General features: G+C 52.2%; 1 protein-coding gene across 1 annotated transcript in view; it reads left to right on the top strand.

Annotated features, from left to right (window-relative positions):
- Positions 1–221: 221 nt before the first annotated feature.
- GPC4 (glypican 4) overlaps positions 222–21,596 on the top strand; it is a 66,586-nt gene continuing 45,211 nt past the window's right edge. The window contains exon 1 of the mRNA XM_065689177.1: positions 222–966. Within this exon, the coding sequence (XP_065545249.1) occupies positions 315–966 (652 nt within the window). The 5' untranslated portion in view covers positions 222–314. The remainder of the gene's footprint in view (positions 967–21,596) is intronic.

A 21,596-nucleotide genomic window follows, 5' to 3' on the forward strand; every position in this document is an offset into this window, starting at 1 on the left:
AGTGGCTGGAGCACCTTGGTGTCTGTACTCCTGAGGCTTCTGTCCTGCCCAGCCTCTTGGGAGCAGACCACTAGTGAGAAGAACGGCTGCTTTTGACAACACACGGCTCAGGCGTGTCACAGCAATGTCAAAATCCATCACCTGAGTGAGCCCGTTAAACCAGGGGTAGAGCTGAACCATCCACAGCTCCAGCGAGGGAACAACAGCCAGCCCAGCCCCGGCCAACCCCGGCCAGGGAATTCCTCTTTTCCTCTGCTGGGGATGGGAGGGACCGGGGTCTCCCGCACCGGGGCACGCTCAGACCCGGCTCCAAGATGCGGGACGCGAGGGGCTGGGTGCCCCTCGGGGCACGGGCTGTGCGGGGCGACCCCGGCGGTGTGGCGCCCGCTCGGGGCGGTGCGGGGCGGTGCGGGCAGCCCCGGGCTCGGCTCCGCTCCGCCTCGCTGGGCGGGCGGATCCCAGCTCCTGCTTTTCCCGGGGGCTGTAGAGGCTTGTCCCGGCCCTGCGCGATCCTGCTTGGCTGCCGCCCTCCCCGCCTCCCTCCTCCTCTCCTCCTCCCTCCTCCTCCTCCTCCTCCACCACCCCATGTGCTTCCTGCGGGGCCAAGTTTGCAGAGCGCCGCCGCACGCCGGGCCAGCCGCGCGGAGCCGCAGCGGAGCGGGGCGCAGCAGCGGCGCGGGGCAGCGGGCTGCGGGGCAGCGGGCGCGGCTCCAGCGCGGCGCGGCGGGGCAGGCTCGGCCTCGGGCCGGCTCCGGCCTCGGGGCGCTCTCGGCCGGCCCCTGCGCGGCCGCACCATGCCGCGGCGGCGCGGGTGCTGCCTGCCGCCCCTGCTCTGCACTTTGGCCGCGCTGAGCCTGCCGCTGCTGCTGGCCGCGGAGCCCCGCGCCAGAAGTTGCTCGGAAGTGCGGAGGCTCTACGCAGCCAAGGGCTTCAGCCAGAGCGAAGCGCCCAGCCACGAGATTAGCGGTGAGTCGCGATCGTCGCCGCCGCCTTTGTGCGCGATCCGCCCGGACGCGGCCCCGCGGGGTGCGCGCCCGGCTCCCCCCCCCCCCCCCCCCCCTCCAGCCCGGTTCCCCTCGGCTCGGCTCCCCCCATCCAGCGGAGCTCGGCGCTTGTCCCGTTCCGGCTGCCCGGTGCCTGTTGCGGCTCCGCGCCCCGCCGCTCGGCCGGGGCTTTACGCGGCGCTGCCGCTACCCGCGGCCCCGTCCCGACGCGGGCGCCGCTCGCCCCGCGGCTCCGCAGGCGGGGGGACGGGGAGCGGTTTCTTTCTTCCTTCGCTTCTTTCCCTTTCTTCCCTCCACGTCCGACCCGAGGCAGCGGCGCACGGCGGGGACGGGAGTGCTCGCAGCCGGCAGCGGTAGGAAATGGTAGCTAATGTGCTCCCACCCAAAACAGTTTATTCTTTTTTGTTCCATCCTTCATCTCCCTCCCAGGGCCGCTGCTTTTATTTCCCCTTCTGAATGACCTACTGGACCGCATTCTCCGCGGAACAAAGGAAGTGCCTTTTTAGCTGGAATCCTCGGAGACCACCAAGGACTCCGGCTCATGCACTGCAATTTCGCACTACTTTCAACAATAACAAAAATGCATGACTGAATGGCTCAAAAATGTGGAGTGTTAGAGGCATTCATTTCGGTCTAGGACACTGTCACAACACAGACAGACCCCGAGTAAATACCTTTAGACGGCTAAGAGAGGAGCTGGGGGTAATCTTTACCATTGGTGTGCCCTCCAGATATGCATACATTATCCTTTAGACTGACAAAACTGCACTGATTTCAGGCGGTTGCGCTTTTACATTGTCAGCCTAATGATATGCGTTTAGCCTACATCTGTTTGAATAAAATTGCAGGCCCGTTTGCTTCTCCAAGAAATATTTTAATGAGAACCGTCTGACTGGCTGCAGTTAAAATACTCGCTCCCCACTTCACCCTCCCTGCTTTTAAAATGGTCTCTAATAAATGGGCTGGGATTTGATTGGAGTCCAGCCCTCATCAGTGGAGGATCAGGACCTGAGCAGGCTTCTGCCCAGTGGCCGGTGTTGGGAAGGTTTGACCTAGTCCTTATTTTATATGTTGTTTAAGATGATTCAGTGAACTTTGGAGGGTGTCGGGAGTAGATTGTGCTGCCAGGGCTTCCATCTGAAGCTCTGCAGCTGCGGTCAGTTTGACCGTGTGCTTTTGGAACAAGGGGTCAGAGAAATGTGATGAGCAAGGTGAGATTATATGACAAAAGAAGGGCTTTCTGCAGAGACACGCTGGGAATACCAGCAGGGCTGTGTTACCGTCCCAGGGGCACCAGGAGGCTGTGTCTGGCCTTGCTTGGAAAGCAACAGGTCTTGCAAAGTTGGGTTTTAAACATCATCCTGCTCCCCAGGGTGTTCCGGGCGGGATGGTGGAAGTCTTGAGAGGACTTGTGCTGTGTAGAGCTGTAAAGTGTGGTGTGGTGGCACTCAAACCTCGAGCAGGGGGCTGGGTTGTTGTATCAGGTGATGGTGTGTTTTCATTAAGGTGAGTAAATGGATTGGAAGGGCAGTTACCTGGGAGCCTGGCTAATAGGTGAGAACGAGATAAATGTGTGTGAGGGAAAGAGCTGGCTGTGTTTGGATGAGTTGGTTGTGATGGTGGAAATGGGTGATTTCTGCTTGGTAGCATCCCTCTGCTCACTAAACCATGGTGGAGAAGTTTGAGCGAATTCAACAGGCTGTGATGCTGATGAGATGATGCACGGAAACATGGTTGTTACCGGTATGAACTCAAGTCTGAAGCCTATCAAGCTCTTTAGGGTTTTGTTTCGGTTTGTATGGTGCTCTGTTCTCCCATTCTCTCACGGAATTGTCTTAGATCCCAGGGTGCAGACAGGAGCTTCCTACCGCCTTTCCGAAGCAGTGTCCTAAAAGCTGTGGCACTGTCAGTGTAGTGACTTCTGTCCTGTTGGGGATCACTGATCCTACCAAACATTGGCCTGGAGTTGTCACAATGAAGCAGCTGGGTGGCATGGGCAGATGTGCCCCCACCCTGGGCTGTGGGGCAGAAGTGAAACGTCCCCACCAGATGGGCATGGGAGCTATTTGGGGTTTAGCAGCATCTCACATGGGTTTTTTGGGGGCCAGTTTGATGTTCTAGAGCAGTAGATACAACTCTTTTCCTTCAAGGAAATGCCTGGTCCAGCAGTCTTTTCATCTGTATCATTGCTGTATCAGTCACATTAAGAGGCTGTTTAGTGTTGATAATAACCCAGCAGTTCAGTTTAATATTTGTTTAGGCCAGGTTTAGGACCTAATTAGAATATGCATAAATGACAGGTTGTATCTTGCTGAAGTACATAAGCGTTTTGGAGAGAACCGCGCGGCTGATCAGCTCATTGCTGGCTTGATAAGAGGTGTAAATTGTGCTATTTGTAGTGTGGGCCGTGCACAGATTGCTTCCTTTTCTGTTAACTTGGTGTTAGAGGTGTCAGGAGACTGATACTATAAATCTGCATGGAAGCATTTCAGAAGTCATGGCCCTTTGGTACTGCCTTGTGTCCAGGTGATCTTTACCTCCTGCACCTATAGCTGTGTGATGGGTACTTTGCAAACCTCAGGGCAGTGGTGAGATACAGTCTTGGTGCTGCTGCTGGGGAGATCAGTGCTTGTGTAGAGCTGATGTAGATGGTTGGTTTGTGAAACCTGACTCTTGATGATGTATAGAGAGTGGCTGGTATGGGGAGAGCACCAGCCTGTAGCTGCTTTGGAGATGACTTTTTCATTTAAACTTTAAAGTTCCCTGAGGAAAGGGCACATCTTGGAAGGTCCAGGTCCTAATGCCTGTAACTGCTCACTTTGTTCAAGCACTGCCTGAAGAGTATCGCTCCTTATTGAGCCCGTGTGTGTCCAGGCTGTGGTGGTGATGGGAGCAAAACTCCCTGGGACGACCTTATCCTGGTTGCCCTGGTGTGGCTGCAGAATGAAATGCAAAGCGAGCTGGTGTCAGTGGCATCCGGAGACCCACAGTAGGTGGCTGTGATTTAAAAACAAAAAAGTTTCTTTCAGGAGGCTCCTTCATGCCCTCAGGTGTTAAACGGATGGAAATTCCTTCCCTTTTCCTGCTAATTGGAAGGAATAGATGTTTCTTTTCCTGGATTGTAAAGAAACTGGTGGAAAGTGTTATCAGTTAACCCATGAGTTCCCTGCAGAGGTGTAATGCCTGCTCTGGCTGGCACTGCTGTCCTGAGTTCATGGAGGCAGGCTGGAGGGCAAGATGCCCTTTGGGGAGTACAGAATGAGCCTGGAGCTCGGTGCAGGGAGCTGGGCACAAGCACCATTCCTTGCTCAGTCTCGATGAGGATGCTCAGCGTAATCTTTGTCTCTGTTTGAACTGATTAATGGAATAGTTGCATTTATCTGTTGGGAGCAACAAGAGCAGTTCTTGCACTGTGCCAGAGAGGGTCACTTGCCTCCTGATGTTTGCACTCATGGGATTTTGCTCATGGTGGCGGGATGCCCCCATGTCCTACTGCTGCTGCTTGTTGTAGTTGTGAACTGGGTGCTGGTGCTTCACCTGGATGTGCTGCCTTGGCTGGTTGGGAAGGGCGCTTTGCTGGCACCGCTGTTTTATGGAGCGAGTTCAGCAAAGACTTCCGTAGTTTTTTACGTGCTTCTCTTCCATGTGGCCTCTTCCAACTGGGAAACCATTTCTGGATCTTGTCCAGGCTGTCTGGCACTGCGGAGCCTGTTGCAGTGGGTTTGCACGAGACAGCTCCTGGGCTCCTTGGGGCATGAGAAGTACCAGGTAGCGCCTTGTCCTCCTCACCATCCCTTTGAAGGTGTGGAGCTACCTTGCCACCAGCTGTAGCTGTTTGCACTGACTCATCCAGTGAAGGCAGTGGTCCTTGGCGTTAACACAGCGATCCCCTGCTCCCCCATGGGTGCCGAAGTGCCCGTTGCAGAGCATCCCCTTGGCGAACGCCAAGCGCTGGCCATGGAAAAATAAACGAGAGAAGCGCTCGAAGTATTTTTAGCTGCTTCTAATGTCATTTAGCAACTGGAAACAGCGGGAGGGGGAGCTGGCAGCGTGCAGGCTGCCCACGGGCCACTGGTGAGGCTGCACCCGGTCCCGGTGCTCGCCTGGGACCCCGCTTTCTCCCTCTGTAGCTCTGCAGCGCGGGGTTTGGTTGGGCTGCAGCAGCGCCGTGTCCTAGCAGCCGGCAGCGTGAAGCATGTGGTTAGCAGCGACTGCCGGCAGTGGTCCTGGCAGAGTGGGAGGATCGCTTTCCTTGGCACACACTTCACAGAAAGTTCTGTTTTTTCTGCCAGAATAAGCAGTCATTACATTCCGTACAATTCGTAGGCAAATTATTATCTATTGTTCAAATTGCCTTAATTATCAGATGTTTCCTTAGACGTGTAGCTGTTTTCGAAGAGGCTCAATGGGTGTGTGTACATTGGGCAGGAGGCCGGAGCTGCACAATGTTTTCAGGGCTGTTTTGTAGTTTCAGGGAGATTTTCTGTGGCTTTCGTATGTCAACAGACTTTTTATTCTTGCTGAAACAGCAGCAGAGCGGGGCCAGCGCGGCTGCGAGGCGCTGGGTTTGCCTCGGTTCCCTGCCTCTCCCCTCTGCCGTGGTATTTATCCTTCCTTCCTTCTACAAGGGAGTTGAGCCTGAAGCATCGCTGCTGCGTGCAGGCACTGGGTGTGAGATGGCTCCGATGGGAGGAGGTCCCAGACAAGCATCTTCTGTCTTGGAGGTGCAGGTAGCACCTACCCAGGAGGCTGGAAGGGTCCCAGGTTGTTTGGGGTGGTGATGTCCATGGTCTTAGCCTGCTCTATGGTGTTGGCTGCTGGCTCATGCAGACCCCACTGTCCTGGTTATGTGCAGTAGGTTACCAACCCTCGGAGCATCCTGGAGCCTGCACGAATGGGGAAGGACTGCCAGGGCATCTGGAAAGGTGTTGGATGTGTGGCTCTTGCCTCCTGTCCCCTCCACCCGTAGCCATTCCCCTGATAAGCAGAGGGGTGCTTCCCAAGGGAATAGGTGTGCACATGCACATAGATACTGAGTTACATCGGCTCAGTGGTTTGCGTCTCCCTCCTGCTGTGCTCCCCAAAACCCGCAGGTTTTGGGATGGAGCATCAGGATTATCCCATCTGCTGCAAAATCCTTCTCTTCCCAGAGGAGGAGCAACGCTTCAGGCCCAGGTTTCTATTCCTTGCTTTTGTTCTGACTTTTCTGGGGGGCATAAGGGGGTGTTAGCTGGAGGGGGGGGCAAGGAAATTCTTGTCAGCCAAAGGGGTCAGAGCGTGTGTCTCCTCACTGGCTGCCAGTGCCGGTCTCCGGGGCAATAACCTCCTCGCATTCCTCACATTCCTCCTGCTTTCTCTTTCTTTTGAGATTATGAAGATAACTTCCTTCTCCCATTGCTAAGCAATGTGAGGGCCCAGCAACACTTAAATTTCCCCCCTTGCTCCCTAAATTACCTTCTGTGCTCCAACATATCCCATAGCAAACCCTTCTGGTGCCCTGGAAGGGGCAGTTTATGCTGTTTGCTGAGATTGTGTGTCTTAGAGGAAAGCTGCTGCTTGTATTATGTTTTATAATTGCCAAGCACTTTAACTAAAAGAGAACAGCTTTGTTGTAGCCCATCCTTCCTGCTTCCCAGTTTGGTAAAGACTTTCCTTAGTGTTTCATGACACTGTTTTTCCTTTCTAGCTGAGATTTTGGGCTGTCTTGTGTTGTTTTTCTTTGCCCTTGCAGCCCCACAGGGGCTGTGGCTGAAGCATCCTGTTTGTTCCAGGGGATTTTCTCCCTCTTTTGCTGGGGAAAGCAAAGTGTTGGGAAGAGGGGAGCCAGAGAGGAGGTATCGGAGGCTTTACATGTGCAGAGGGGACTGGTGGCAGCTGCGTGGGGTGTCAGGAGGGTTTGTCCCCACGAGGATATGGTTGCGATGGGTTTCGTGGGACGGTGGTTTCTGTTTGCAAACGCCACAGGTGTCTTCCCCACCGGGTTGTGCCGTGAAGTTCTGCACGTTTCATATCCCTGTGGGGCCCAGGAGAGGGGTGAGGTGGGATGGGGAAGGGGTGGTGGTCCCCATGGGCAAGGGTCATCCCCATGGGCAGTGATGCTTGAAAGAATGGAGATGCTGCTTTAAAAGTGCACGGGGACGGGTACCTACTGATGGGATTGGCCTTTAAGAGCAGCCCAATGTTGATTATGGTGTGAAATTCAGATTGTGGTGCCTCTGTCCCAGTGGAAAGCATTGCCTGTCTCCCCGGTCACTCTTAGAAATGCTTTTTTGTTGTTCATCTTTTAAGCAGAAAGTGAAATCTGTTTCCTGTCTTTCTACTCGTGTTTTCTGTGGCTGTCACAACTGGACTTGTGTTGGTTCCCTGTCAGGGACTTCTCTGCTGGCTTTGGTGTAGGAAAGGGCGATGGAGAGCAGAGAGGAGCTGCCCTTCGCGAAGGATGTGCAAGAAGTATTTCTCTCCGTGTTTCCAATTTAGAAGTTGAGAATTGTCTGGATTTTAAGCAAATTCAGATGGGAGCAAACAATGATGAAATGTTTAAAATATGTTTCAGCATTTTTGTGGGAATAGGAGCTGTTCCTACCCGGGCAAAGCTGCAGCTTTCGGGAGGTGAAAATATGTGGCCCTTACACATTGTCAGCATTGTTGCTGTTCTTTTTCTTCTCCTTCTTCTTCTTTTTTCCCCCTAAATGCTCATAGGAAATTGGCTTTGGTAATTGAGTTTCTACAGAACCACAACATCCAATAGCTGCTCCTTTCCAGGGGTCACACTTAGGTTAGCTTAAGTAATGTGCAGTCGGTTTAACCTCTTGTGGTTGGCAGTGCTATTCTAGAAATTGCTGGTGATTTGGGGTGTGTTAAAGTAACAGCTTCACAGGAAAACCCCAAATGTCAGGGTGTCTGCTTTTCCCAAAGCTCTGACTGCGCTGTGAGAACCGGGCGCCTCATGGTCCCTTGGGTTTGCCTTGGGAAATGTAGTTAAAGCCTTCATGGCCTGTTGACTTTCCTTTTGGAAGGAGCCAAAGTTACCTTTGGCATATTGTTTGCCCACGTTGACCTATATCATCCTCCTGCTTTGGATGCAGGGTCACCTCGCGATGGGCCCCGATGTGGAGCATCCCGCATCGGAAGCAGGAGGATGTTAAGGATGTTACAAGGCCATGTAGTAGCTCTGCTGGAGGAGCAGCAGTGCCCTGGAGCCCCAAATCCCCAGGGTTTAGGGGATTTGCTGGCAGCAGAAGGGCCAGCTTTAAGAAATTATGAGCTGGGGCTTTAGCTTGGTAGCATTGACAGTTTGGTATAAAAAGCTCTGTGTTGCAGGCTGCGATGACAGGGGGTGATAAATCACTCTTGGCTGGTGCTACAGGTTCTAATAATGGTGTTTTAAAAAGATTACATGGGTTTTAATGCAAACTTTTTGCTTCTTTGTACTCTCTTCTTTTTAAAGAGCGGAGCCTGTTTTGATTCAGCATTCTTGGAACATAAAGATGGAGCCAGGATTTTTACTGGGCTGAAAGGCAGCTTTTTGCTTCTCCTGCAAACATGAGGATCTTGTTTGAGTGTCTTTATAGCCAACTGGCTGGCAGTGTCCTCTTTTACAAGGGAGCTTGCTTGTTTGTTTGTTTTAAAGGTAACTTTGCCCCATGGAAGATTAAAGAGCAAGGAGCTTCATGCAGCTCACTGGGGCTATCAGAAAGAAATTGCTGATAGGGAGAGACTTTGCATGATAGCAGTAAGGGGGGGAAAAATAACCTCCTGCCTTCCTTGGCCCCTTCCCATGGGAGGACAGGGTGTTTATGTGATCAAAGGAACCAGCACAGTTAAAAGCCTGGTGGAACATAATTCCCTTGCCAGGTACATGTGGGCTTTACCTTTGCTCTGAGCAGTGTGGGGTGGATTTTCTTGCCCACCCGTCAACCTTTGGGTGTCTAAAGCGTGTTGGCTGGCAGTACTGGGGGAGCACAGTGGGAAGAGGTGGTGGGGCACTGATGGCAATTGCCCTGCCTGGGCAGAAACCTGCTGTGCAGACTAGAGCCGAGCACGATGGCACTGGTTTGGACTGGAGGAAAAGGAATGGGCATTCTCCTGAGTTCTGGCTTGGAGCTGAGGGTGCTTTGCTTTTCAGTGGGGGGAAAAAATGGCTTTGATAGCGTCTGCTAATGATTCAGTGCTGTTTACATAATAACTGTGGTTCGTTTTCATTAGCTTTCATAATGAGATCACTTTTCTTCTCCTGCAATCGCTTGCTGGTTCCATTGCCCACGTGTCTGCTCCCCTGAGCGCACCAGCGGGCCCTGGCCTCCTTCCCCACTCTGGGTGTGGAAGAAGGTTCACAACTTGTCACTGCATAGGAGAGGAGGCAAAGGGGGCTTGTGTCGCTGGGATAACTTCTGGAAGGAGGCAGGAGGCAGTTTGGAGCATCACAGAGGTTTGGAGCATCTTAGAGGAGTTGGGTTTAAATCCGGTTTGGGTGATTTCTCAGTGCAGCGCTCATCTTTGTACTGAAAACTCTTGGGTTTAGCTGTTTGCAAGGAGGGGAACCCACTGACCTGCTTCCACCGGGAGGACGAAGCCAAGTCCTTTCACCTCCAACATCCACCATGTCAGAAGCACTAATCTGTGACAGATGATGTGCATCACGGATATTGTTTGGGTATACAAAGCTACTGGATTAACTGCTGCAGCCTAACCTTGATCTAGTACTTGCTTGCTTCCCGTGTCTGAGCAATTGTGAACGGTGGTGTTCCTGTACGACAGACTGCTAGCACCTTCCTCCCGCAGCATCCTGCTGTTGGAGCAGCAGAGCCAAGAGAACACCCACCCTTGAGCTCTTATTAAATAAAGCATGGCACCGGGAGCAGAGTACAATAGTGTGAGCGCTGCCTTCTGGAAAGGTAAGGCTGGGGGTTGGTTTGGCTTCTGTGTTTTGGTGGTTTTGTTCCCTTTTTAGCTTATAGGAGGCACGTTATGGTTTCGGAGCAGCCCTGACCCTGCGGGCACAGTGGTGCTCCAGAGCAGGCTGAGTCCTCACAGGGCAGAGGGTGCTTGCCTAGTGAGTGCTATTGGGAGGGTAGGTGGGTGCTTGGGTTGCTTTGCAAATGCCTGTCCCGGGGAATGCACACCTTCTTCTCCCTTTTGGCCGCAAGTGCCCGTTTCTGTAGAGATGTGCCCCAAACCATTTGCTGTCAGTGGTAGATGATGGGCTCAGGTGCTGGAGGGAGGGCCTGAGCGGAGGATGAGTTGACCACCTCTTGTTTGCAGGTGTTGGGGAAGGTGGCAGTGCTCTTGGCTGTGTGGCTTTGGCTGATTAAACGGAGTAAATTGGGGCTGGTTGGAGAGCTGTGATTTTGCGAGTAGAGGAGGCTCAGGACTAATTCCGCCCCATTGAATCCACCAAAGGGACACAGAGATCCCGGTGGCAGGCGCCTCGCTAGCGGGAGCTCCGTGTAACTCAGCCCTCGGCTTTATTAAAGGCTCCTTTATAGCACTCTTGCTGTAACCCGCGTGAGAACAGCCAGCCTTTTCAGCAGCCTGAAACCTCCCTTACCGGGAAGGCTGCTCCGAACCAGCCCAAAACTGCTTTGGAAACACAGTCTGTGAGCAGGCGAGGATGCCAGGCGAGCCTGGTGCTCCTGGTCGCCCTTTGCCAGCCTTGCTGAAACCAGGGATGGGTCCCCTCGCCAGCCAGCTCAATGGGATACTGAGAAATGAGGGTTAGTTTCTAGGTATCAAAATATGCCCAAAAGGTTAAACGAGACTTCCTCCTTGTCAATGAGTTACGGCCTTAAAATATTTGCATTCTTTCCTGAAAGATTTAGGAATAATTATATAGCACTCAGGGGCAAGGCATTGCCAGATAAGCTTAACAACTCTATAATTTGTACTCGAGGCAGGGTTTCCTGTAAATGATAGCTTTGTTTAAGTTTACAATACTGCTTCCAAATGCTTGCTGGGTACCGGTTGCCAGCTCAACTGGGCTCGTGAGTCTGGAAGAGTATTTATTTGTTTGTTATTACAGGCAATAAAAGCTGCTGCATTAGGCTAAAACTTGGCATCGTCCCCCTGTACGGCTTCTGAGCATCCTTCCCCAGGCGCGTTCGGTCGTGGGGTGGGCAGCTGAGGCGGGGTGCGAGCAGCTTTCCGACCTCTCCGTGCAAAATCCCCGAGCTGCTCTAGGATCGCCTCCTGCTCTGCCTTTCCTTTCTCTGGGGTCGGGAAAGGAACGCTGCAGTCGCAATGCACATGCTTTATTTCCATTACTCAAAGCCGGAGTCATGCATAGTTACAGCCAAAGACACTTCAGCAGCTCTGGGGATAACAAGATAGCTGACAGACTGGAATGCGGATTTATCAGGGGTAAAAACTGGCAAAATTCCTCATTTCTGAGTCTTCTTTTTAAATAGGCCCTTCGTGCTCCTGTGGCATGAGCCCACCATGGGCTTTAACCCCTTGCGTTCTTCCGCTGGATGCAGGGATGCATGTGGGACCAGCCCTGTGTCTTCTGGGGTTAAATGCCTCAGTCCCACCTCCTTCCTAGGTGCCGCTTGGAAGCTGCGGAGCTCCTCCAGGAATGTTTTCAATGGGTTTTTAGTTCCAAGTGCAAGCCTTCGCCCCAGATGTGTGTCTGAGTGACCGCAGAACATAAATTCTACTGTATGTTGCCTTTGGACTGGCAGGCTGGGAGGCTGCTGGGCAGTTAACATAGGCAGATTGTGCTGTGAAATGCACTTCCTTGGGATTTGATTCACATTCATTTCTTTCAGACCAAATCTCTTTATTGGTTTCAGTTACGTTCTGATGTCGAGCTCCTTTTCCTGTGCCTTTGTCAGGACAAGGAAGTATTTATATTGCTGTGTGAAACAGGTCATCTTTGGCTCTATGGCTTTTCAGTAATATATACGTATTAATATTCGGAGACATGAAGCAATTTCTGCTTGGGGAAACGAGTTACGGCCGAAGCAGCACACTTGGAAGTTCAGTGGATTAAGAGGAATGCCTCAGTTGCAGGAGCCAGGCTCTTCCCAGTTAAAATTTAACCTTTCCCAATGCTCCGGGTGCAGCCAGACCTGCCTGGTGCCAGCCCATGGGGAGAGGGCTCTGACGTGGCTGTCTGCAGGGTGGGAGGGTTTGGAGCTGGTGGTTGTGCCTGTGGTTGTGCGTCTGGGCTGGCGGGGAATGAGGAGAATGTCACTTGTTATTGGAAAAGGAAAGGATTGCTCAAGGGTTGCGAAACACTTTGCTATGGAAAGAAACATCGAATAGCATGAGAGCAGGAGGGGGCTGTTCTGGAGCCTGCAGCTGGCTTGGAAGTGTTCTTACCTGGGGGCTCAGGTGGAGTTTCAAGGCTTCGGTGTTAGCCCGGACTTCCGTCCCAGGGTACCCAGGCTGGAAGGGTACACTGGTGCCATCCCTGCCCTCTCCCTTTGGTGATGACCATGGGAAACTGCTTGCCCAGTGGGCAGAGCCTGATGCTGGCTGCACTGGAAGCCCCTGAAACCTGGCCGTGGGCTTGCTCTCGTGGGAAAGCTGCTGGCTCCTGGTTTCCTGCCCTCTGTGTGCTTTCTGCCGTGTCGCTGCATTTATCCCCTTGGCTGAGCCCCAGGCATGGCCCTTGGAACCAGCGTGGCTCCTCACTGCTTTGCTGCGGGTGCCGCTTGGCCTGTGTTATCCCGATGCGCTCACAGGGCAGGTTCATCCCTGCAGTGGGAAGCTGCTCTGGTCACAACCCAGTTCCCACTCGAGACACCCAGCCCACATGGGATAACCATCACCAGCGACCCTCGTGCTAAAGCCTTATCTCAGCCCTGGTAGCATCGCTTCGTATCTCCTATGGGGGCTGCCCATCTCTCCTCTCTGCTTTTTTAGCCACAAACTCTATAAAGACTGGTTTTGCTGATGGGGGATACTGGGGCAGCACAGCAGCACTGCACGGAGGGTGGGAGCTCATCTCCCTGCTTGGGAAGGGCTAACACAACTGGTAAATGCATCCCATCCTTCTGCTTGGCCATCCCTTCCCTGGGGTTGCGGTGTGCCGGGGGCTATTTACCTTCCTGGCAGTGGATTTTGGACGGTGCAGCCTGGGAGGTGGATGGCAAAGGCCTTGTTTGCACTTGTGCCTGCCCCAGGTTGCTCAGGACTGTGCTTAAAAAGACAAAATAAACCCCTTCGATGCCTGCCAGCAAGAGCTGCAGTGCAATTGTCCCTTGGTAGGGTGAGATGCTTTCTGCCTTAGTTGTTGTTTTTCTACCCCACCAAAGCTGTTTGCAGAAAATCTATCCCAGATGTGAAGGAGAGGTGCCACGTTCTTCAGAGCAGAGCAGTGCCAAGAGGACATGTGCCCGTGGTGAAACCTGCTTGGAAAGGAGGGTTGGGAAACCAAAAAGGTTGTCTTGTCTTAAAAGGCTGAAGTGGCCTCCTGTGCCCTCGCTGCGGGTGGCTATCCCTTCATCTGGGATGCTGCTGTCCCTTCATCTGGGATGCTGCTATCCCTTCATCTGGGATGCTGCTGTCCCTTCATCTGGGATGCTGCTGTCCCTTCATCTGGGATGCTGCTATCCCTTCATCTGGGATGCTGCTGTCCCTCCTGGCATGATTTTGTTCAAACAGAAGCTCAGTGGTGCAGATGCTGGCTTGTGAATTGTTGAAAAGATGCTGGGATTTATCCGTGCTAATGTGAGGAGAAGGGGGAGTGCCTGTGTGAACCTGCCGCAGATAAGGCACTGAGGTGAGCAGGAGAAGGGGGAATTTCTAATCCTGTGATACCCTTATCTTAATCCTTTCTCCCTGCTCTCCCACCCCCTTCCTTGGCTTTTCCAGGGTAGTTTAAACTACTCGACCTCGCCTTTCCCACAAACACTGGCAGGTTGCTAGTTCCAGACCTGGGGAATACATTGGGAGTCTGTTGCAGCAGCAGGATGGGGTTTTGGATGTAGATCGCATTATGCTGGCTGAGCACAGTGTGCTGCTTGTGTGAGCTGGGCGGCTTCTGCAGCAGATGCCCCGGCCGTGAAAAAACTAAATCGTGGTCAGAGGAGCAGGCAAAGGGCTTAAAAGCACATTTTTCAGGCAAAAATCTCATTTACAAACTCAGCTGCGGCCTTAGCTCTGAGGAGGTTTGTCTAAGGGGAGATAAAGGCGAGATGTGGGAGGTTTAGGGGGCGGTTCAGACCATCACCGGTGCTGATGCCCCTCATAAATGCCCCCAGGCGAGGAGGCAACAACCCTGGCATTGGGCTCTGCCACGCTGGCACCTCCTGGCCCAATTTCATAGAATCGTAGAGTATTGAAAGTTGGGAAGGACCCATAGGGATCATGGAGTCCAATTCCCTGCTCTCGGTAGGACCACCTCAAACTTCAGGGGCATTTCAAAGGTCTTGGGAAGGTTGCACCTTGGGTTTTTTGGTGCTGGACTTCCCCTGTCTCCTGTTCTGCGGCTTATTTGCCCTGCTCCACGTGATGCTTCAGTTCAGGCTCAGCCTTGTGTGTTTTTGGAGGTTTGTCTTATTTACACGAGCAGTTCTCAGCAAGTTCAGCTGAAAAGCAGCTTTTCTTCCTGGGAGCGGCCAGGAACCACCGGTGTGTGATCTTTGTGTATAAAGTTGCCTCTCTCTGCTTATAAACAGTGGCCTTAGGATGGATGTGCGGTGGACCTGTTTAGATTTAGATCTGACCCACCTCCTTGTTTTCGGTGCTGGCGTCCCCTTTGAGCAACGTGTTCTTTCCTGCCTTTTGCAATCACATTGAGCTATTCAGTCGCTGAGGTTTTTAACCTTTTGGAATTGGAAAGCAATTTCAAATGGTGGCGTTCCGCTGCAGACAGCTCCGTTATGATTTTAGTTTCACTCTTTCTTTTCTCTGCACAATGTCGCATGCACAGATTGCTCAGTAATTTCCCATGCAGCCTTTATTCTGATGGCCTGGTAAGCCAGGACCTGATAACCGCAGGAAGCCGGTTGTGTGTTTGAATAGCCCCTGGTAGCTCTGGCTGTATGAGGGCTTGAGCTAGGAAGCACACGTGTACACCTTGGTCCTCCAGATGTGGTGGAAGAGCTGCTGTGAGGTGAAGCTCTGCTGGCTCTCCCTCCCAGAGCCCTTCATCTGGGCTTGTTTCCCCAGCCCTGGTTTGCATCAGATTGATGGGAGCTAATTATTCCTGAAACCCCTTTAACTGGTGCCTTTTTGTGATCCAGCTGAAACTGAGGAATTGTTCCTACAGTCATGAGCAGAGGGGAGACATGGGGCAGAGCAGCATTGCTTTCCTTCCTGGGAAGGCAAACTGGAGCAAGGGGTTGGCACTGATGGAGCATGCGAAGCCTTTGTGTTTTAGGTTGAAAACCAGTGCGATGCCTACTTGCTGCTTTACTGGGTGTTTGTAGTGTGCAGCTGCATAGTGAGATGTAGTGTGGGTTCCTGCAGATAAACTCCATTTTAAGTTGTGGCTGTGATGAGAAGCATCACAGGGTTGGGGTGAGGATAAGGAGAAGCATCTCTGTGTCAGTCAATAGCAGTAGTCCCTCCAGAATCCTATTCTCAAAAGCTGCTCTGAAATGGGATGTTCCTGGCTGAAATACTGGGCCCAAAACTGGCTGGGCTGAGAAGGTCACCCTGCACTAAGCTAAAATGGGTGGCAGACACAACCAGGGAGCTGCAAGCGTTGAGCAGCACAAGAGCTCTGCCTCCCCTTTGGTGCCAGAACAGTCTCCGTGTTGCTATGAAAATGTCCTTATGGAAAACATCCTGCTTATAGCTGAAGTCTCATTTATGCCTGCCCAGGACCTGCTCTTGGGCTGAACATTATTTTCTCAGCAAATGAGGGTTCTTGGTCCTTGCTGAAGGAAGGGGAATCAGTGCTGGTAGCCAGGAGCCGGGAGGGTTCTGGCAGAGGCAATGGTTTGCTCACAGGAGCAGCGTAGGGCTGAGCGGGGCAGTGGGTAGCGCAGCTCTCTTGGACTGTCTTGGCTTGTGAGCCCTCTAAAAGTGAACGTCCAGGGGGGCCACAGCCCCTGTTATTACAAGCTTCAGACTGCTGCGTGTGTGCGTGCGCTTCCACAGACCCCTCCAGTCGCCTCTTAACCTGGTCTAAGGTCTTGGGTGATCTGCACTGTTACTCTACTTGGCAAGCTCTGCAGACAGGGGAAGGGCTTATTAATGTGGGTTTTTACATAGATAAATGTGGTCATGGAGTACTGTTGACACATGGAAATGTTGGTGGATGCTTAGAGAGGAATCAGCTGCATTGTGATAGCTCTGTGCCAGTGCCTCCGTTTGAATGTCTTTACAAAACCCAGTTGTAGCAAAGCATGTAAAAGAAGGGATGCATATTTCTGTGGCTTAAAGAGAAGAAAAATCAACCCCGAAACACCCCCCCCTCCCTTCCTTAGTAAAAGTTTTGCGCGCATCGGAAACAAAGGCTTCAGCCTTTGCTTGTCAGAGCTAATAAAGTTTGCTTGGATCTTAATTTTTCTGCTTGATTTCACAAAGTAATTGAAACTTCCTTTTTGCTGCAAGCTCTTTCTTTTTTTCCAATATTCGTAAAAGAACATCTTTTGGTCAGTGAGCTGATGGAATTTTGCTCACAAGGCAGGCACGGTTTGAGCCACTGGTCAAAGTTTATAGGACAAATCACTCGCAAGTCGTTCTTCCCAAGTTGAAAACCACCTAGACCAAATAAACCTTGAACTAGGGGTTTTATAGGAGCTTTTGAGCATGTAAGGGAAGCTTTTGTAATCGCAGTGATCTGATAAAAACCTTCAAAACCAGGGTTCCCATAAAGAAAATAGTGGTTTCACTTAAGGCGATAAACCCCACATCTGGTTATCTTTGCTTGCTACCTCCTGATGACCTGCGAAGCAGCAAGTAGTCCCTGCTCCATTGGAGGGGATGCCAAACTGCCGGTGCCATACCCTTGTTATGGGGCGGGGAGTTTAGACCAAAAGAAGTTAATTTGAGAGCAACACCATCAGCTTTTGAAGACGGAGCATCCTCCAGCTCCCATTTGGAATTGCATGACTATGGTGTCCTGCTGCCTGCCTCCCGGCCGGCGAGACACAGGGAGTTTTAGAGGTAAGGATAAGGAGGAGCCAGCGTAATTGAAAGCAAACAAACAGCGAAGACAGAAAAAGAAACATAAAACAGCAAACGCAAAGCCGCAAATAGAGAACAGGCCGTGCAGATTGATCCGTTCGGATTTGTTTATTTGAAGTCCCCAAAGTTCGCATCGTCGCTCTTTCGGGGCGTCTCCCGAACTTGGCAATATGTTCACCATGTGTTTTCGGGTCGGCTTTGCTAAGAAAGACCCTGGGGTTTTGTGCGGTGGTGTTAACTTAAACTTTAAATGGAAAGGAGGGTGACAGGCTCCGAAAAGTCGTTTGTGGCCTTGATGTGTAGGTGATGCTCTTGAAAGAATCGTGCTCTGTCAAACTTTGGTTTTGTGGAAGGTTTGCACTGAGAGCACTGGGCATTAAGACGTGGCACCAGTTGCTTTTTTCCTCGTGTCCCTGATGGAGCCAGGTTTAGGACTACTGATGCACAGTCCGCCCTGATAAAAGTCTGGTTTTACTGCTGCTTTTCAGGGTGTTTTGAACTAGAAGGTGCCTTCAGTAACAGACCAAAAATGCAGCTGTAATAGACAGAGTTTTTACAGATTTGGCTTAAACACCCCCCAAATCCCCCAGACAGAGGAATTGCAGCCTATTAACTGTTGGCCATTAATGAATCGGGTCTAAATGCCTTGATTGTGCCTGAGCTTTCTAAGCTGAAGCATTTGCATAATACGAGTATGGCAAGAATGCCTCCCAAGCACAAGCAATTCGCCGCGCCTCTCCAGGAAGGAGTAAGTACATTTTGGGCTGCGCCGATACCATCTCGTGCCTTGGTGCTATCAAAGCGGGTGGAAGCTCCCCGCTGCTCTGGCAGCCCGGCTCTGCTGTTTTTTCACATCCAGGCGTGTTGTTTATCTTTAACCAAGGCTTGGATAAACTTCCAAAGTAAATGAATGTAGCCGTCCAACGCGGTGTGCTTTGGCGGAGCTTTTCTGCAGTGACTCAAGCGTTATAAATATGGAAGCAGCTAGACTTCAAACGCTGCTTTTGGACCAGGTTTTCCTCGTTGTCTCCTGAAGCAAAGGGAGCTTTTCCTTGAAGAAAACCTTTGAGTTTTGCCATTTAGCCCCCCTCCTCCTTTCTCTTTTCATCCGCACCCTCCCTTCGCGTCTGCCTTCCTGATTAAGAACTAATCAGTGAAGATAGATTAGCCCGGGAGCATTGCAGCCCTTGGGACCGGTGCAGCTCCGGCGGGTCAGGAGGCGGGAGGCACCGTGGGGTCACCATCACCATCGAGGAGGAGGAGGAGGCTGAGCGCTTGAGTGCACGGAGGAATGCGGTAACGGGATTTAAAGGAAACCTACAGAACTAACGAGGATTAAGGCTAATTGTCCTGCGAGGGGCGGCAGGATGTGGCCACGTGGGGAAGGACTCTGTTCTGCAAGGGGCAAGTCTGGTAGTTAGGGTCTGCTCATGGAGGACTTGGGTAGGTTTTGGGTGGTTTAGAAGCGGAAAATCATGTATTGGAAAGGGATGTGGGGGAGTCAAGTTCTTCCTTAAAGACTTTGAGGGTGGGAAGCATCCTATAAATGAGTGATTCTTGCCATGGCTGGGCTCTGGTTTCGCTGGCGTTGCACAACTGTCGCTTTGTTGCAGGGAGCTGACATCCCCCAACTGCTGAATGCTCATCCTGGGGCTGGTCTGAGGCCGCTTACTGAAGGGCTTTGCATGCCTGTGAGTTCGCTTTGACAAATGGGGTGATGATGTCGGAGGTGTTTTGGGGACCTTGCTGATTACTTGGGTCTTGCAGAAAGGCCTCGGGTATCCCTTGGCTTGAATAAGGGGGGATTTGGGGAGCGAAGGCCCTCAGCGTTGGTCCCCAGCAAGCCTGCTGGGCAGGGTCATGGGCTGCATTGGCCCATGTGGATGGGGCACCTGCCCAAGCAGCCTCGTTCTTGCTTGGCCCTCAGGTTTTAGCCATTCCTGATGGAAGCAGTCCAAAGCTCATCCTTTTCTGTCTTGTGAGGTGCCTTTGGGGATGTGCAGCAGCAGGGGAGGGTTCCTGGCATGAGCCGTCTGTTAGGTTACAGCTGGACTTTGCTGCGCCTGAACCCTGAAGCCTTCACATCTTGCTGTATGTACTTACAATAGCCAGAAGCTGTAACTCCTGCCCCCCAGAAAACCCAAACGGGCAACACTTGCAAATCAAGGAGACAGAGTTTTCCTCCTCATCACAGAGCTTGAGCCCATTTTTGCTTCCCATTAGCGGGATTCCTGGGATCGGTGGCCAGTGGCACATGGGGTGGCAGGAGGAGGGAGGTAGGGAGCCTGTGCTCCGGTCCAAAGTCCAGGCTGCCTTTGCCGGCTGGGAAATAAGCCCTCCTATTGGCAGCTGCATGGAGCAAGGGATGCACATGGGAGCAAAAGGAGGCCTCCTGTCCATGTCACCTAGGACATGGGTGTCCCTGCCTGGTGCTGGCTCTCTGCTGAGCCCCTGCACGCTGCTCACTGTCCTCCCTGCCCAAAACCAGGGTGAAGGAGTGTGTCCTTATGGATGAAATTCATCATCCAGCTTCTTTCCTCATACGTATTTTGGGTCCCTCCATAGAGAATTAATCTCTGGGGAAGTTAATTAACATCTCTCTTGTGTTCCAATTTATAGATTAGATTATTGTTTGTATAAAGCCTGAGCTATGTTTTTTAATTTCATTATGAGTCGAAAACAGGAAATTGTGGCTGAATTTCACGAGCTTTGTTTCTTATTGAAGGAATTGAAAACATCTTTAGCTTTTGGGGCTTTGTTAAATGCTTGCTTGGGTCGTCGCTGCCGGTTCACATGGGTTTAGTACTCCTGTTCCTGCTGGTGCTCTTAGAAAACGTGGCCGTGGAAGCGTTGCTTTGTGAGATGGCGCGGGCTTGGTGTGGGGTTTGCAAGAAGGAAAAGTTCACTTCCGTTAAGTCCCTGGTAGCTGGCAACAAGGGAAAGGTGAGGTATGTGGGGACATTGACCACACGGCCACTGCAGCATCGCCTTGGGACGGGGGTCCTTGCCATGTGGGAGGGTTGTGGCTTTCCACAATCGTGCAGCTCTCAGCTGGGGAGATCATAGAACCCCAGCCTGGTTTGTGTTGGAAGGGACCTTAAAGCTCACCCAGCTCCAACCCCTGCCACGGGCAGGGACCCCTTCCACTGGAGCAGCTTGCTCCAAGCCCCTGTGTCCAACCTGGCCTTGAGCACTGCCAGGGATGGGGCAGCCACAGCTTCTCTGGGCACCCTGTGCCAGCGCCTCAGCACCCTCACAGGGAAGAGCTTCTGCCTAAGAGCTCAGCTCAGCCTCCCCTCGGGCAGGTTCAAGCCATTCCCCTTGGCCTGTCCCTACAGGCCCTTGTCCCAAGCCCCTCTCCAGGTTCCCTGCAGCCCCTTTAGGCACTGGAGCTGCTCTCAGGTCTCCCCTTCAGGAGCCTTCTCTTCTCCAGGCTGCCCCAGCCCAGCTCTCTCAGCCTGGCTCCAGCCAGCACCCCAAGTCCTCCTCAGGGCTGCTCCATCCATTCTCCCCCCAGCCTGTGTCTGTGCTTGGGATTGCCCTGACCTGCTCCAGGACCTTTTGGCCATGTTGGACTTCACGAGCTTTGCCAATAGATGACCGCTCTGCTGGCAGACGGCTGTAAGCCTGGGTGCTTGTCACAAGAAACCACTGTGTGTGTCTGAAACGTGGTTTTGTGCATTGAGGCTGGAATTGGCTGTGTTTGAAAAGGGGAAAAAAACCACTGGAAAAGCGGTTGCGAGCCGTGTATCCTGCTTCTCCTGCCTGCCTGTGTGTGGTGTGAGCATCCCAGGTGGAGGGACCCCCCCTGAAGGAGAAGGACCAAAAATGGAGAGAGAAAATGTGATTAAGAAGGAAAAATACTGCAGTTTGAATGGCAGTGTTTGTGGTGGAATCCGTTTTGGTGAAAAGCTGCTTTTTGGGCAAATAGCCCCAAAGTTTATGGAAAAAAACCCCACCAAACCCCAACCGGGGAGATTTTTGGCTTTGTTTTGCCTTCTTCGTGGGGAATTTGAGGAAAAAAATGAGAAGTCTCATAAAGAAAGTAACTGTCTCCCAGCCAGATCTCTTCTGTTTACTGTTCCTTGTGCTTGAGGCTTCGCTAATTCTCTGTGTGTGCTGTTCCCAGTGGATTCTCTTTGCCTCCTCCCCCTCCTCCTAACTGCATGAGGTTATACTTGGGGGGTTATCCCTGTAAAATCTGTCGGACAGTGGAATTCTGCACTCTGACCACTGGCTCCGTGCAGGCTTGGGGGCTTTTTTAATCATAACCTTTATTTTTACCTTTATGTATGCCCAAAATTGCGGACGGCATTGGGCTTTCCAGCTGCTCTTTGGTGGGTGATGGAGGGACAGGGGCACTGCCTGTCCTCACCGTCCTGGAGATGGGTCATTTGTGCGCCTTGTGTTATCCACCCTCCTCACCAGGGAAGTGGAAAAACCCCAAGCTACTCCTCAGCATAACTTGTCTGTTGTGTAACACCTCTTACATGGGGCATATAGGCAGAG

The sequence above is a fragment of the Lathamus discolor genome, chromosome 9 (assembly GCF_037157495.1).
Source record: "Lathamus discolor isolate bLatDis1 chromosome 9, bLatDis1.hap1, whole genome shotgun sequence".
Classification (NCBI taxonomy): domain Eukaryota; kingdom Metazoa; phylum Chordata; class Aves; order Psittaciformes; family Psittacidae; genus Lathamus; species Lathamus discolor.